Consider the following 18545-nt stretch of genomic DNA (forward strand, 5'->3'; position numbering starts at 1 on the left):
GAACATCAAGGACACCTAGCTCAGGACCTCTATCTGTATTTATGCTTAGGCTGCACCAGGTTTCCAGTTGACTATCAAAATTTGGGCATGCCGCCCCTACAGATAACCTCTCTCCCAAGCCTAAATCTCAAGGACTCCAGATACAACCAGAAATTCCTGTTACCCTTGACTCACAGAGGAGAAAAAAGAATCCAAACAAGCTATTGCATTTTAAAAGATTTCTCTAGTTTCTGCTGTTCATTTTTGTAAAGGTATCCAGCACCAACAGCAAGCATTAAGTGTCAAGGATCTCTGTTCTTCAGATTTTTCTATGAATCTAAAAGCTACCCTTTAAAAATTCATAATCAAGTTTCCAGAGAGGGGAAAAAATGAGTTAGAAGAAGCCAAAAGAATGACCTTATTCCTTTAAAATCCAGCCCATGGACATGCTTATGGAGCTGAGCAGCTGTGCTATTGGCAGAGGGAACTTACTGAAATGAAGCACTCATGGTAATCTCCCTTCCCCCACTCATGCCAGAAGAGCCCCATCCAATTATTGCACAAAAAGGCTTTTTCTTATAAACTTCTCTCCCTTCAACTTCTGTCTCCATCTTGGTTGGGAAGAAATAGCACTAGCGATGGAATGTACACAGCTCTGCAAATATTCATGAGAAAATCCTTTGACGCCCACACGCTCCCCAGCTGCCCTAGCACATACATGCATTAGGGAAAGGGATGCACAGAGAAATTCATAGATGTCTATGGTTCTCCAACTTAAGCAAACTGCAAGCCCTGCTCAAAACAGGCAGCAAGATTCAAGAAGGCAGAGTGCTAACTTATCACTTATCCATTGAACCATAAATTGAATTATCAACCCAATAACCGTTAACTGATCATTTAAGATGTGCAGCACTAGAAATACAGAAATAAATAGAGCTGTGTGTGGTGCAGCATTTGAGAGCTTGGACTTTGGAATCACACAGTCAAAGGTTTGAATGCTGGTTCCATCACTTGGTTGGTGACCTTCAAGCAAGCTACTCAACCTATCTGAACCTGCTCCTGTACCTAAACTGCAGATAATAATATTTACTGTAAAAAGTGATATACCCCTAACCCCTCTGTGAACTCTCAAATTCCTTCTCACCTTAGTTTCTTCTTCATGTTTGCCCCTCCTCTTGCTCCTCCAAGGTCCCTCTTCAGTTTCAGTAGCTCTTCCACCTTCTTTCCTCTTTCCCCAAAGCCTTCATTCATGCTCCAAGTTCAGGAGACACAAAAGAAGTGACAGCCATACCCCTCTCCACCTCGCCCTACTTACTTTCCTAAGCAGGAGATCACAGATCACTTGTCTTCATCTTATAATGGGTTGCAGTCCCCAGACAGAAATGCTGCTTCTGTGGCGGCAGTAACTAGCCCCAGCCTGGTCACGTGACTGAACCTATGATAAGAGTCACTCAGTACCTTCCCACCTCCATACTACTAGATGGCGATAGTGTAATTTCCTCATCGTGACGAGGCCCAGTCTCAAGAACAAGATCTTTCCTTGGGATTCTGCTAAGCATCACACTTCCTGCCCTGCAGGAAACTATGTGCGGCAGTTCATGATCCCGTCACTAGAATAAGCAACAGGCATTTCCCTGCAACACCAAGCACAACTCTGGACTGGCCAAAAAAAAAAAAAAAATCCTGTAACTACTATTTTTGTCTCTCTAAGCCTTCATCTTTTTTTTTTTTTTTTTTTTTTTTTTTTTTTTGCGGTACGCGGTCCTCTCACTGTTGTGGCCTCCCGTTGCGGAGCACAGGCTCTGGACGCGCAGACTCAGTGGCCATAGCTCACGGGCCCAGCTGCTCCACGGCATGTGGGATCTTCCCAGACCGGGGCACGAACCCGTGTCCCCTGCATTGGCAGGCGGACTCTCAACCACTGCGCCACCAGGGAAGCCCTAGGCCTACATCTGTAAAATGTGTCATGATGGTCTCTAGCATTTCTTCTAACACCAACATTCTGGAATTCTAAAGTCAAATTATTTAGGTGCCACATATCCAGATTCAAAAACTCTGCACAAGTTACTCTTCATGTCTTTATAAATCCTCTGCAATTTAATCTGAAATCCTCTATTTTCTCCAAATGGCAATGAAGACCAGCTGGTTCTAATGCTCCATAAACTATTAAAATCATCATGTTCTGTACCTGTAGAGCATTATTATTACCTGTCTTCCCGTCTCCAGAGCAACATTCCTTCATTAAACAATCACATGCAGAATGCACATGAGGTGCACTACACTGACAGTGGCTTTCCTCTTGGTTCCTGCAGCCAGCCCTTTAATCATTTTGGGGTGTGTGGGGTTTTCCTCTGAAGCCTCTCCAAGTTCCTAACATCCTCAAGCTGAAGTCCGGAACTGGAGAAAATACTCACCAAAGAAACTGTAACACAAACGCACATGCACGAGCGCACACACACACTCTCCTCCCCACCTTGCCCCTCGGCAGGGCTCTTTGGGGGTAAGCAATGGATGTTCTGTGTGTCTTGTTTGGTGTTCAGTGTATTACGGAGATGAAACAGTGTTAAAACAACAACAAGCATAATCACATTGCTGCTATAATTTCAGTTTTGAAATTTGGTGGCTGTGGGGAGGAAATCTCTGCTCACTCACACGATATTTCATCTGGAAAAGCTACAGGTGTTTTAACTATTGTGTTTTAGCCAAGTAACAGAACATTTTAAAATAAAGATTCCCAGGAGAATAGAAGCAATTACGTCCCACAAGGGCTGGGTAGCTTTTTGTTTCTGACGCACTTTCTGTTGACTCAGTCTACACTTGTTTTGACAGCCACTCACAGTCCTTGGTGGGTAAAACTGAGCTAATGCTCCTCACGGAAAGTTTTACAAACATACAATCACCCAAACACAAAATCCTTGTGCAGAGGACTCCCGCTCCAACAGATGTTCCTGACCAGGAGGAAGGGAGGGAAGTTAATTTTCCAAGTGGAGCATGCTGATCCCAGAAGGGATCACAACCAGATTCAAAGAAGAGATTTTCAAATCTAGTTCAGCTCTTAGAAAGAAGCATGGGCCTCACTTCTCTTGTACTGTGATAGTGATAATCACAACAGGGACCCAAGCCACAGCACTCATGACCTCACTTATTCCACTTTTAGCTGTCAAGCCCTGGGCTGACACTTCACATCATTATTTGTTTCCTCTTCACAGTAACTCAATTTGAAGAGACTAGGACTCAGAGAGGTTAAGTAACTTGTCCCAAAGTAAGCCAGCTGGTAAGTGGCTGTGCCTGAATTCAAATCCAGGTCTAACTTCAAGAGAAGAAGCCGATTAATATGATTCAAGGCAGATAAAATGCAGGTCAATTTTTAAGAAAAGCCTTGGCTGCAAGTCCAAATGTTAATAAAGACTGAAAACACAATTAGGTCAGTAACAACCTCCCTTAAGAATGGGACGCTGGGGACTTCTCTGGTGGTGCAGTGGTTAAGAATCTGCCTGCCAACGCAGGGGACACGGGTTCGAGCCCTGCTCCGGGAAGATCCCACATGCCGCGGAGCAACTAAGCCCGTGCACCAAAACTACTGAGCCTGCGCCCTAGAGCCCACGAGCCACAACTACTGAGCCCGTGTGTCACAACTACTGAAGCCTGCGTGACCTAGAGTCCACGCTCTGCAACAAGAGAAGCCACTGCAATGAGAAGCCCGCGCACCGCAACAAAGAGTAGCCCCTGCTCACCGCAACCAGAGAAAGCCCACGCACAGCAACGAAGACCCAAAACACAGCCAAAATAAATAAATTTTTAAAAAAAGAATAGGATGCTGATGACATCAGGGTCGTGGGGTAATGGACAAGTCAGGTAGTATAATCCCCTGCTAGTCCCCATTCACTATAACCTTTTCTCTCTCTCTCTCTTTCCCTTCACCCTCTCTCCTCAACTTTCCATCTCTTCCTTTTTCTATATCCCTCTTTTTATCTTTTTACACTGTAGTTTAGTAAAGAATATGAACTTTGCATTCAGATGATCCTGTGTTCAAATCTAAGACTCATTTTCTTATTGTGTGACTTTGGGCAGATCATATCTCTCTAATCCTAAATTTCCTCAACTATAGAAGAATAATAAAATCTACCTTTCAGGCTGTTGAGGGAATTAAATCAGATAATATGCATAAAGAGAGGACCAGGTCACTGGCAGACTAAATGAGATTTGTTTAATTTTGAGAGTCAGTGAGGCTTGGTGGACACGACATACAATTTAGAGCCGGACAGTCTGGGTTTGAATCCCTGCTCTACCACTTACTGGCTAAGTGACTCAGGCAATTCTTGTAGCCGTTGTGTGGCTCGGTTTCCTTACCTATAAAATGGAGTAAATAATATAGGGTTAATAGATTTTGGAAGAAAGTCAAATGAAATGATAAACATTTAGAGTCTATAGATATTTAACAAGGAAGCTGCCTCTCAGCAGAACTTGCAGTAGCTGATTTGCTCTCTAGAGGCTCATATTTGTTGACACCTGATCTATGTGTTCAAGTGTGTCACCACTAAGGACTGGGAAGAAGTGCTAAAGCACAAAGGAATTTTAATCTTGAACCTATCTTTTGAGGCTGTAACGTAAACATAAAGAGAGGGAGGTAGAGTGGTACAATGCAATGCAAAGGCCACCACAGCAAGCAAGGGTCCAGTCCCACTTTGGCATTAACTGCCTGTATAAGACCATGTAAGTTACACGCTGTATCTGGAACAGGAGAGGGTGGCCTAAATGAGTGGGCCTTGCCTGGAAACATTTTTGATTGCCACGATTGGGACTGCTACTGGCACCTAATGGGTTGAGGCCAGGGATGCTGCTAAAGATCCTACAATGCCCAGGACAGACTCCCTACAACAAAGAATTAACCAGCCAAAATATCAACAGTGCTAAGGTTGGGGAAGCCTGGCCTAGATGACTGCTAGGTTCCCTTCAAGTTCTAACGCTCTAAGAAACTATGAGGAGAAGGCAACACCAACACTGAACATGTGACTTCTTGTCAACATCCATCAAGCAATGCCTTATGACATTGCTCAAAATCCCCCTAAGGCCAGTGGGGAAAATTTCCCCTCGGATATCTGGATATTCTGAAATCAGTGCTGTACTTCTGAGGGTGATGACAGTCCTTCCTTCACAAAAGGAGGCACAGTCCTCCAGGGACTTGGTCCCTTACTCTGTGCAATTAGAGTTGGTGTTTCCAAAGCCATGAGGTTTCTTTAGGGCAAGAAGATGATGTAAATGAGTCTGAATAGATCAGAATGATACATGGTACACACAACAGCAGAGGTGAATATCAAGTATTGCTACATCATGCTAAGTAAGCCAGACTCAAAAGGCTACATACTATTTTATTACATTTATACAACATTATGGAACAGACAAAACTGTAGGGAAGAAAACAGATCAGCAGTTGCCAGGGGCTGGGTGGGTAAGAACAATCTGACTACAAAGGGACATGAAGGAATTTGGGGGATGATGCACTGTTTTATACACTTATTGTAGTGTAAGTTATACAACTGTATGTGTTTGTCAAAACTCACAGAACTGTACACTGTACACTAAATGGTGAATTTTACTGTACCAAAATTATACTTCAATAAGACTGGCCCCTTTGCCCCCACCCCACCAAAATACGATCACAAAAACAGTAGAGAGTATTGCTGTACTTTGGGAGAAGATGAAACAGATGACATCTAAATGCTTTCTTATGCCAAGTCCTATGATTTTATGATAATCTGCCATTCCTATCCCTGGTGACCTCAGAGCCGTAATGATTAGGATTAAGACTGGGCTCCAATTCCTGTGTCAAAGTGATGATTCCCTCCAACCAAATCATGTGGATGTGAGTCTTGACATCATTCTGGGACCTCTGGCCCTTCTCCAGCCTGTGACAGAGATTCCTTTCCTTCCCTCTCGTAACCTGACCAATGAGTGCCTTAGACAATTAGTAAACAAGCCAGAATAAACCTTAGGAGACACTGGTTTTATCTCTCTGCACAGGCTTCCTGTCCAAATGCCATTTGATCTTTCCACTGAACTTCAAATCGGGCAACAGAAAAGGAATCATATTTATGAATTCCCCTCCTCTATGGGCTTCTGGGTTTCCACTAGGTTACTTTTATACACTTAAGCTACATAAATATAAAAAGTGAGTCTCATACCAAAATTATACCTGAGCTTGCTGATATATAGATATAGACATGTAGTTTTGTTTTGTTTACACATACTTCCCAGATTATCTATCAAATGTTACACAAAATAGTTAATGTTTCTTATGTACAGAACAGTCCTAAGTATGCTATGGCCAAGAAGGATGGAAAGAGCCATCAGAATGCTCACACTTTCTGCTAACAGAAAGACCACTGTCTTCGATACCACAATTACAGTCACAACGGTGAACTGCTTTAGGAGTCCCATGCTCTTATTTGAGAGTCACTTCCTTTCCTGGCTCTTCTTGGAGGATCTCAGTGGAACAATACAAACACCAGTAACCAGATACCTCATACCTGCTTGAGTGCTGGGATAAAAGTCAAGGGCCACAAGATAAGCCTGGACCTGTCAGTGCCCTCATCCTCCAAAGGATGGAGAAAACTTGGTAGGGGCCAGGTAATACCCACACTGCCCCTTTCTGCTGAGCATTTACAGCAAACACACTGTGACTACAAAAGTGGGGTGCTCATATTATAATAGAAGGGACCCAATGAAACAACAAATCTCACAGTGGTCTAGGGTCTTGTTTCCACATGTTCCCCATCAAAAGGGAAGGATGGGGAATTATACTTCCATGGTTTAGAATTATCCAATCATCTTCAGAAGTCCAATCATCTTCAGAAGTCTGCATCAGCAGAAAATCAGTACAGGCAGACCTCGGAGATGTTACAGGTCCGCTTCCAGACCAACACAATAAAGCAAATAATTGCAACAAAGCCAGTCACATGAATTTTTTGGTTTCCAAGTGCATACAAAAGTCATGTTTACACTATACTGCAGTCTACTAAGTGTGCAATAGCATTATGTCTAAAAAACACTGAACATACCTTAATTTGAAAATTCTTTATGACTAAAAAATGCTAACCATCATCTGAGCCTTCAGTGAGTCATAGTGGTGACATCAAAGATCACTGACCAGGGATCATCATAAAAAATATAATAATAATGAAAAAGTTATAAATATTACGAGAATTACCAAAATATGACACAGAGACACAAAGTGAATAAATGTTATGAAAAATGACACGGATAGATTTGCTTGATGCAGGGTTGCCACAAACCTTCAAGTTGTAAAAAATGCAGTATCCATTAAGGCAATAAAGCAAAGTGCAATAAAACGAGGTATGCCTATGCTGTCCTCCAAGTCACTCAGGCTTGATAACATTGTTTCTTTGGCATAATTAGGAAAAGTTTCACAAAAGACTAACATACTTAGCAGAAAACACACTTTGGCTTTTTATTCAAAGATGTATGCACTGATAGGCAGTGGTTGTCTAGGGTTCTCCCCCAAATTTTTCCATTTTCAATGTTTTTTCCTAAAGACATATTCCTCTAGTGTTCTCTTTCACATGTAAGAAAGAACATCTGAAAGGCCAAATAAATGATTTTTCTAATTTTACAAAGGACCCCGGCAGCTGCTAGGATGAGGACTATTGTCTGTGGTCACAGACTTGAATCAGGCAAGGCTTGCTGGACGTCATGGGGACTAAATGCATGACCTTTGACAGTGCTCCAACCAGGACAAGGCTGCTGCTGCACAGAAACAGAGAGAGAGAGCAGTCCTGTAGACCCACCTGCCAGACCTGCCGCCTCAGAAACTTATGGGAGAGCTAATCAGCAGGACGGGTGACCCACAGCACCAGCCAGTAAAGGCTTGGCTCATCCTCTCAACCCTCAGCAAGATGAACAGAATTCACCTCTTACATACATTGCAGGCTGGCAGACTAGCTGTCCAGCCCTTTACACTCAGCCTAGGAGCACAAGCCTAAGGCTCAAAGAAGATACCAGTCTCTACGACTCATGGGCCCTTCTGCTGCATACAATACAAGGTCAAGTTTGAGGTGAGCCCATTCACCTACCACAGGAGCAGAACACTGCCTGAACTACCTCATACCAATCTGAGTCAGACGGAGGTCCAAGCCTAAATGGACACGAGTCAATTTCCGTGCCCTCAACAAGCAGTCTTTTCTTATCTCCTTTGCTCTTTCTGCAACTGATGCCTCTCACTACCACTTCCCAGATCAAAACATCATTAGTTTCTGACCAAACTACCGTAAGTAAGAAATAGCCAGGGCCCAGATTCCATGTTAATTTCCCAATAACTATCCAATTATAAAGACCTGGGGAGAGTGAAGGAAAAATGACATTACCACATCCTGAGATGCATACTGGGGGTCCTCTGGGTTGACTGACCAGTAGCAGTAATCAAAGCCAAATGCCACCACCTTCTCCCGGGAGTCGCCAAAGCCACTGGGTCGACCGTCCACCTAAAATCAAACATAGGATCCAGTGTCTTCTCTACTATAATATCAGAATCTGGCCAGTAGCACTTGATTCCTCTCTGCTGTAGCTAGAGATACCTGGACTGATCATGAGAATCTTTATCATATCTACCTGAAAAATAAAAAGTAACCTTTGTCTTCATCTTGTTAGGTACAATGAAGCCCCAGAGAATTAAATGCCTGTCTATCATACTATCACATATCAACCCACATACGAACCAGCCCTATGAGGCATAAGACAGCTTGGGAGAAAAAGCCTTTCCTTCTCTGGGTCTCTTCTTCTTACTACCATTTCTTCTCTAAGCATTCCTGTAGAAGATACTGGTAGTACATGAGTAATTCAGTCCCTGGGCCTGACAGGCTCTATCAACCTAGGGCAAACACAGAGGTCCTTGGGGTATCCACCCCCAGTGAATGAGAAAGCATGTTGGACAGAAGAGTTAGGACCACTCCAACTGCCCAAGGTAGATGAGGGCAGAGCCAGAGCTTGGAACTGTACTGACCTCCAGGTACTGGGGAGAATGGCATTATTCACAGAAATGCTTATCTTACTATTTAAAATTTAGACTCTGGACAGGGAGAAACAATCCCTTGAACTAGGTACCATAAGCCACAATAGAATGAGGCTGCCAGAATGACTAAGAGATTCTTAGTGGATAACTGGCCTCAGGGAAGTAAGCAGTCAGCGAGGTGCGCAGGGGGCAGATTAGAGTTTGATCTTGGCCAGAATTTATTCTTAAGAACCAAAAATATGGGCTCTCAGAACAAAGCAGCTGAAGTGATTAGGCAACAGAGACATAAATAAGAGACAGCAGAGAATGAAAGGTCTTTTGTCCCCGGGGAGCTCCTGTTGAAAGTCTGGCAGGCTTCTCTTTCAGCAGAGAGCTACTGACAAAAGGAAACAGATCACATCGGAGGAGTAACACAAGAGTGGGCATGGCTGGGGGCCCTGGGATCCAGATAACCCTCATCCTGCAAGTCATCTTCCTCAGCTCTTAGGAATGCTGAGTACCACCTGCAAGCTGACCACAGCAACAGTCACATGGCCGGCTGCCCTGTCCCTCTCCACTGCTCAAGGGCCATTTGTTCTTTCAAAAAAATCCCTTCCACTTCTGCTGGCCTGGGAAATGGAGGAATGGGATGGAGGAAATTAGCCCTAGGAAGGGGTGAAGGGTAGGGGAGGAAGTTGCCAGTATTTGTCCAATCGTGACTCAAAGATCAGTCAGATCTGTAAAAGAGAATTTGTAGCAAGACTTGGGCTAGTGACCGACTCTCTTCTGAGATCTAAAGTCTCTTACTTCGCCTTCACTACGGCCAAAAAAAGAGCCCTGCATTAGCAGATGCATACTAAAAGCCCTGGTAATGCTTCTAGATGAAGTGATATCCCATAAGAAACTTGAGCCGAAGTCTAATTGGTGGTCGGGTGAGTTAAATATATGTGTGGATTGTCCCCAGCATGATTTAAGCTGGCCACAGCCCCCAAAACACTCCTAGTGTTTGCTTTCAGAACAACTACTGACCAGTTTCCAAAACAGCTGTACCCCATTTGATAGAACTTGGGCTGCAGCAGCCACATCCTTGGAACCTCTTTCCTGCTGTATTTTTATATTTGCTTTGTGGTTGCTCAAAGCTCTTCCCACAATCCCCCTTACATGCCCTTCCCTCTCCCAATCCCCCTCTCTAAACACATTCACATACCCACCTTCACCCGCAGAAGCCCTGTAATAATACTAGCTCCTCAGTGGAAAGAAAAAGGAAAACAATTTCAGGCTTACCTTTAAATTCCTGATTTTTGCCACTTTGCCATCAACTTCCACAATAATTCTTGCCCCTTCTTTGGTCTCCCTAGAAACAAAACACAACCCATATGAGAAGAAATATTGCTTCTTTAAGTTAATCAAGAAAAGAGGCACTTCCTTGGTGGCACAGTGGTTAAGAAGCCACCTGCCAATGCAGGGGACACGGGTTTGCGCCCTGGTCTGGGAAGATCCCACATGCCGCGGAGCAACTAAGCCCGTGGGCCACAACTACTGAGCCCGTGTGCCACAACTACTGAAGCCCGCACGCCTAGAGCCTGTGCTCTGCAACAAGAGAAGCCACCGCAATGAGAAGCCTGCGCACCACGACGAAGAGTAGCCCCGGCTTGCCGCAGCTAGAGAAAGCCCACACATAGCAACGAAGACCCAATGCAGCCAAAGATAAATAAATAAATTTATTTTAAAGAAAAGAGCAGCTGAGAACAGTGCTATTGGGACAAAGTGTTTCCCTACTGCTGTCTCCATAACTGGGGTGTCCGTCTCCATAAATGGCTATCAGCATCATATCAAGCAGTCCCCTAGTTGGCACGCTTCCCTGGATTATTAGAATTTGGCTTGGGAACAGTGAAGAGTCACCGTTGTTGGGCACCCTCTATGTGCCAGGCACTGTATTAAGTAGAGTATGTACTATACTTCATCTTACGCAATCCTCTTAACACACCCTCCTGACATAGCTTCCTAACATATCTTCATTTTTTCAGAATGAAGACTAAGGCTGAGAGAAATCATGTAACTTGTCCAAGGTCACACAGGTAGCAGTGGCAGAGCTGAAATTTCAACCCAGATCTGTCTAACCACAAAGCCATATGACTTAGAAATCAAGCTTGGAAACCATGGAGAATATCCTCCACTCAGCACACAGCATGGCATCACTTCTCATTTTCTCTGATATTCTGAGCACAGAAAATAATGAAAAAGGTTTGGAGTCCTCTCTGTTGAGACCTGAGAACAAGCTTCCCAAATCCTTTCCTTATGTCTTCCTAAATCAGAATGAGAGCCAAGATCCTTAAGAATCTTCCTAAACTGCAGTTCTGTAGTAACACTGCTAACAACTATCCAACCCCTAAATTCACTTTAAGGGGCTTAATCCATATGATCCATATACCTTAAGGCCAAAATGAATGGAATACACTCCTTTCTAGATATGAAATCCTTTTTCACAACATAAAGAACTTTAGCTAAAGTGCTTAAGGTCAGAATGTTAATAGATGAGAGTTAACTCACTGGCATTTTTTCTACTACAAAGAAAGTTATCAATTAAATTACTCCTGGTCTGAGACCTGAAAGTTGAGCAAATATATTCAGTCTCATTTTTATCTTTCCTCAGGGTTTCCAGGATGTGACCTTGAGGATCTGGGGGCTGGGGGATGGCAAGGTGTGCACAGTGAGACAGGGGTCTTTACACTTAAGATTATTTTTTTAAACCTGTCAGTGTGTTTGGGATAAAGTCCTGGATAAAAAATTTCCCTCTCCCAGATGATGACATTTCTGTTACTTAAATTTCCTCAAGGCCCTGATGCTCTTTCTTTCACATTTTATACAAGACTGTACTTAAGGCAGCAGGGATATTCTTTGTCCCCGAGGATCATAAAACTACACTTCCTGCCCCCAGCCCTCAGCTCTCCTAAAGAAAATCTTTCATCTTTGGTGTTAAGATAATTTTTTTTCCTTTCTGCATTTAAAAGTAGGTTTTATTCTCCCTCCACCCACTATAAAATACACAGGTTATAGTAAATTTGGACAATAAAGAAAATAAGGGGGAAAATATGCAATAACGTTTGCAAATCTATTTACTTTTTTAAAGTAAGCCCTTTTTTGACGATTTATCTAGGACTTCTTAGCATAAAGCAGCCAAAAGAAAAAAGGGTCTTGAAGTTGACCTCTTGACAGAAAGATATGACACTAAAGGTGGGTGAGATGCTGCCCCTCCCCTGCCTGGACCACTGCCATTGGTAATCTAGTGGTTCCAAAATATTCTAAAACAAAATGAGGACAAATTAAAGTTGAGCAGAAGAGAAAGAAAGGGCGCCAACCTCAACTGGGCAGCGGACTGCACAGAGCTCATAGGAAGTCTACTGATGTCTCTGGGTCCTGAATTCTACCAACAGGCATTCATTCGTTAGGGTTAAAGATTTTGCACAGGAATAAATCCTCAGTTACACGTTTACTCCTAGGACAGTGTTTCCCAAAGTGTGGTCCACAGGTTACCTTCATCAGAATTATGGGAGAAGCTGGGGCTAGTTAATTGGAACTCCTGTTAACAACTTGCATTATAACAAGCTTCCCAGGTGGACTGTATGTCTCCTATAATTTGAGAATCACTGCCCTAGAGGAGAAAACAACCAAGCCATTTCCACTGATCTATTCATTTGTAAAACTTAAAAAAAAAAAAAAGACAGCTAAGAAGAGGGAGGAATAAAAGCAGCTGTTTAAAATTATATAGCTAGCACTTTACTGGATACTTAAAATGAGCCAGGCTCTGTTCTAAGTATTTTTAATATACCCTTTCATTTGACCTTCACAAAAAAAAACCCATTAAAGTAGTTACACTATTTCACAGATTTAAAAAGAAGAGCACAGAAAGGGAATATAGTGCATGAAAAGTAACTTTTGCCAGGGCAGTGGCTAGTATTCCAGAGCCTACAGTATTGGCAGAAGGAAACATGTTCTCTCAATGATGGATGATTTGGGACAAACAAGGGCCAGCATCTTATAATGAGACATGATTTTCTGATTATGGGAAACAACGGTGAGGTGGAAGGGAGGGCACCAAAGCCATTTCCCATATTATCATTTTACTGATGGTCTATTCTACTCCTACTGAGCAAACAGGCTTCTGAAAAAGAAGTCCAACTTTTCTGTTATCTCAAGAAGGAGCGGCTTGGTCTGGTGAAAGGAATCTCGGCTCTTACCTACTTTTAGATCTTAAACAAGACCATTTTCTCATCTGGAAAAATTAAGAATGGAAGCTTGACCTCTAAGATTTCTTTCCAAGTACCACATAAGATCCAATGACTTTGTTAACTGAGTCTGTGCCTCCCAAATAGTTCCAATATGTGCCTTCAGGTCCCAAACCACATTCTGCCAGCTTTATCTCCTACTACTCATCTCCCTCCACACACCCTCTCCTCAAACAACTGAAACTTTTGTTTCCTAACAGCCTAAGTCCTTCGCTCTCAGTGTTCTCACACAGAGTGCTCTTTACACCTTCTCCACCTGTCAGCAGACTCTAGCAGCTCTATTTTTTTCTTTTTTTTTTTTTTGCGGTATGCGGGCCTCTCACTGTTGTGGCCTCTCCCGTTGCGGAGCACAGGCTCCGGACGCGCAGGCCCAGCGGCCATGGCTCACGGGCCCAGCCACTCCGCGGCATATGGGATCCTCCCGGACCGGGGCACGAACCCGTATCCCCTGCATCGGCAGGCGGACTCTCAACCACTGCGCCACCAGGGAGGCCCTAGCAGCTCTTTTAAAAGCATTTGGGGGCTTCCCTGGTGGCACAGTGGGTGAGAATCCGCCTGCCGATGCAGGGGACGCGGGTTCATGCCCCGGTCTGGGAAGATCCCACATGCTGCGGAGCGGCTGGGCCCGTGAGCCGTGACCGCTGAGCCTGCGCGTCCGGAGCCTGTGCTCCGCAAAGGGAGAGGCCACGGCAGTGAGAGGCCCGCGCACCAAAAAAAAAAAAAAAAAGCATTTGGGTTCAAGCACCAACCCTTCTGTGAAGCCTTCCCTGACTTTCCAAACCTATGAGGGGAAAATCAGTAAGAAGGGAAAGAAATTATGCGGCTGGACCCTGGATGCCTCAACAGCTGAGAAGTGCAGGATCAGATTCACGCACGAGGAAATGGGCACTGACTACGTTGAGGGAAGGGGTTAAAACGACTTCCCCTTCTTGCCAGTTCTGCTGTCGAGCACCGAATGAAACCACCATCTCTCTGAGCCTCCGTTTCCCTCTCATACCTTACAATGTGCTTTCCTCCACATCTTCACAGAGAAACCCATGTGCACTCAGGCACGCACACAATTCTGCCCCATTCCTCACAGGTACTCCAGAGCCACGAAGGCGAGACAGGAGACCGCCCGATCCCTCTCCCCCTTTCCCAGCCCTTCTCGGTGTACCCAGGGAGAAAGGCCCACACCATGCATCAAGAAAGAGAAAAACAAATACCGTACGCTAACACATATATATGGGGGGAAAAAAGGTTCCGAAGAACCTAGGGGCAGGACAGGAAGACGCAGACGTAGAGAATAGACTTGACGCGGGGAGGGGGAAGGGTAAGCTGGGACGAAGTGAGAGTGGCAGGGACATATACACACTACCAAACATAAAATAGATAGCTAATGGGAAGCAGCCACATAGCACAGGGAGATCAGCTCGGTGCTTTGTGACCACCTAGAGGGGTGGGATAGGGAGGGTGGGAGGGAGGTGCAAGAGGGAGGGGATATGGGGATAAGTATACATATAGCTGATTCACTTTGTTATAAAGCAGAAACTGACACACTATTGTAAACCAATTATACTCCAAAAAAGACTGGAGCCGCGGCCCCTCAAAACTCCTGCTGGCAGGACTCCAGGGACACAGGGTAGGCCACCCTGAGGCCATCCACTAACCGCTACCCGCCAGGGCACTAATCGAAAACCCAACCCGAGCGAGGCTTTGTCCCGCCAGGCTTTTACAGTTTCCGGACGCTGGACCCTTGAGCCACTTTGTGTCTGATTTCTCCGCGCCAGAATCACTGGAGGGAGAGGCGAGAACCTCGCCCTCCTCTCAGCTCATTTGACGCCTCAGGCGCCCCCTCCCGCCCAGACTCACCTCTTGCTGAGGGGCCGGACTCTCACGGCCACCCGCACGTTAGCCATCCCTCGGGCCAAGGCTCAAGTCCCGCAGGTCGGCCCAGCTGCAGCATCCCCAATGCCAGCCCCAAGCCAAGCCCCAGCCCAGCCCAGCCCCGCCCCGCCTGCCCCACGCGCCTCACGGGACAACCCCGCCCCATATGCGGGCGGATGCCCGGCCGCAGCGGTGCCTGCCAAACCTCAGCCAATCCTGAGCTCGGTGGACTGGAGGACGCCCGGGCCGCCCCGCCTCGCTCCTCCCACGCGCCTCACGGGACGGCCCCGCCCACGGGGGCGCAGGCTGCCCGACCAGGGAGGTGCCTGCGGAGCCTGGACCAATCCTGTCGGGGGCGGGAGGGCGCGGATCCTGGCTGGTTGGGGCCGGCTCCCGCCTACTGGGAACTAGCTTTTGTTCTCCCACCGTGCGACAGTGGTATAAAGTCGAGTAAATCCGTTAAGTTTAGTTAGTTTACAGACAGACTACAAAAACAGTTTACAAAGTAATTTGCTAAATACTTTTATTCGCTGCGTTCGCCTGAGCTGTCAATTCTGTGGTTAAATTTTAGGAGCAGAAATGAAATGGGGAACACCGATGTTTTTGCAGATCCCTTTCTTTGAAGAGGCACGGGAGATGAAGGAGTTTAGAGGGCTCGCTGGCGAGCTTCTCTTGATCGTGCTGGAAGCTCACAGCCACCCTGACAGAGTTCGTGATCGTGGCGGGAAGACTATCGGACCGAATTAGTTCATTAATTCATCCAAGAAATAGCTACTTGGGGTGTGCTCAGAGCAGGGGGCCTGAAGAAATGGCTCGTGTGTTTACAACACACCCTACAGGAATCTGGGTTCATTGAGAAGGGGCACAAAGCTTGTGGCCTTCCTATGAGCAAATACCCAACACGTGTTCCCCTGCACCTCCACGTGGCTGCTGGACCAGTGCGACAGGGCTCAGTATTGGAAGGAAAGCTACGGTATTTAGTAGGGGAGTTTGCTACCTAGAGCCTGTCCGGTCCACGCATGGGTGGGCCATGAGTAGTCTTACAGACATAAAGGCTTTGAACCTTTTCAAGGAAAAAAAAAAATAGATTCCAACTATATGCCATTCTGGAAAAGGCAAAACTATGTAGACAACAAAAAGATCAGGGTTTCCCTGGTGGCGCAGTGGTTGAGAGTCCGCCTGCCGATGCAGGGGACACGGGTTCGTCCCCAGTCTGGGAAGATCCCACATGCCGCGGAGTGGCTGGGCTCGTGAGCCATGGCCGCTGAGCCTGTGCGTCCGGAGCCTGTGCTCCGCAACGTGAGAGGCCACAACAGTGAGATACCCGCGTACTGGGAAAAAAAAAAAAAAAAAATCAATGGTTGCCAGGAGTTTGGGGGGAGAGGAGAGATGAATACACAGAGTACAGAAGTTTTTTATAAGCGGTGAAAATACTTTGTATGACATTATAATGATTTTATGTCACCATACTTTTGTCCAAACCTGTAGAACGTGCAACAATATTCCTTTCATTAAAGTGAACCCTAAGATGAACTGGGGACTTTGGTGATTATAATGTGTCAGTGAAATTCATCCTTTGTTTAAAAAAAAAAAAAAGAACATTCAGGGTAGACGTTTTTGGCAAAACTTTTGTTTCACTTTTATATATGAATACATATTATATATGTGTGTGTGTTTGTTGGATTGTGATGTAAAATGTACCTTTTAGATCAAAACAGTTTGCAGGCCACTGTAGTTATATTGGCAAATAAAAGCACAAATTAATCTAAAAAAAAAAATAGCTACTGAGTACCTACCAAGAGTCAAGGGCTGTTCTAAGGCCCTGAGGATACAGTCCCAGCCTTCATGGGAATTAGAATCCACAGGGAAGGGAAGAGAGAATAAATACATGAATATATAATATGTCGAAATGTGCTAAATGCAATTTTTTGGAAAAAGAACGGTGAGGAGATTCAGTAATGATCTCTGTGTGTATGTAGGGGGAAAGGTGCTACTTTGTATAGGATCTTCAGGAAAGGCATCATTGATAAGGTGACATGACAAGGTTTGAATGAACTGTGGGGCAGGGAGTGACTTGCAGGTATTCATTTATGTATTTAACAAATATTTCCTAAGTAATCACCTATTATGACCAGGGACATAGCAGTGAAGAAAACAGGCAAACCTCTGACCTCATGCAGCTTGGTGAGAGAAACTTATAATAAGTAAGACAAATTAAGTAAAATGTATATCAGATTAGCTAAGGAGTGAAAATAAAGCAGGAAAGTGGATGGGAAGTGAGTAAAGGAGAGTGTTGAAACTGTAGATAATATGCCCAGGGAAGACCTCCTTGAGAATGTGACACTTGAGAAAAATCTGAAGGTTGTAAAAGAGTCATGCTGTTATGTAAAAGGGCAATTTCAGACACAGGGAACAGGCCAGTGTAAAGGCACTGAACTTGGAGAAAGCCTGGAATGTTAGAGGAACAAAAGGAAAGCCAGTGGAGGTAGCATAGAATGATGGGGGGGGAGAGTCATAGAGGTAGCATGGGACCATGGTAAAGCCTTTGGATTTTATTCTAGGTGAGCTGGAAAGCCATTGGAAAGTGTTAAGGAGAAAAGTAAAATCATATGTTGTACATATTTTAAATGATTACTCTGGCCACTGTTTTGAGATTATTCTGAGGAGTGGGGAAGGATGGAAGCCCAAGAGGGATCAGTCAGGAGGCTATTTTAGTATCCCAGGGGCAGTAATAGAGTCACGATGAGCCTTTGATTTGTGTGTCAGGCATGTTCCAATAGTAGTTTACCTATCCAGTCTCCTCTCTCATCTATTTGAAAGGACCCACCCCTAGACTATTGGGACAGCTGGTTTACAATTCAAATTTGCCTGGAACCCTAGGCTTCTGAATGGCTTCTCTACTCACTGTGCTTTGCAGTGGAAAAAATGGCTGTATTAGGGAAAACAGTATGAAAGTTCCTCAAATAATTAAAAATAGAGCTACCTATGATCCAGCAATCTCACTTCTGGGTATATATACAAAGGAAATGAAATCACTATCCCAAAAATATATCTGCATCCCCATGTTCACTGCAGCATTATTTACGATTAGCCAAGATGTGGAAACAAACAACCTAAGTGTCCATCGAAGGATGAATGGAAAATTTTATATACACACACATATATATATACATACATCTCAAATTGTATGTGTGTGTATATATATATGTATATATATATATATATACACATACCGTGGAATATTACTCATCCTTTAAAAAAAGAAGGAAATCCTGCTGTCTAAGATAACATAGATGGGCATTATGCTAAGTTGAATAATTCAGACAGAAATATCCTGTATGATCTCACTTGTATAAGTATCTAAAAAAGACAAACTCATAGAAACAGAGAGTAGATTGGTGGTGGCCAGG

General features: G+C 44.6%; 1 protein-coding gene across 1 annotated transcript in view; it reads right to left on the reverse strand.

The window, feature by feature from the left end:
- The window catches only part of STARD9 (StAR related lipid transfer domain containing 9), a 126440-nt gene extending 111221 nt beyond the window's left edge, over positions 1–15219 (reverse strand). The window contains 3 exon segments of the mRNA XM_081227195.1: positions 8361–8477; positions 10268–10337; positions 15121–15219. Coding sequence (XP_081083321.1) covers positions 8361–8477; positions 10268–10337; positions 15121–15167 — 234 coding nt within the window. The 5' untranslated portion in view covers positions 15168–15219.
- Between the last annotated feature and the right edge of the window lie 3326 nt (positions 15220–18545).

The sequence above is a fragment of the Mesoplodon bidens genome, assembly GCF_964165515.1.
Source record: "Mesoplodon bidens genome assembly, chromosome: 3".
NCBI classification, from domain to species: Eukaryota; Metazoa; Chordata; class Mammalia; order Artiodactyla; family Ziphiidae; genus Mesoplodon; species Mesoplodon bidens.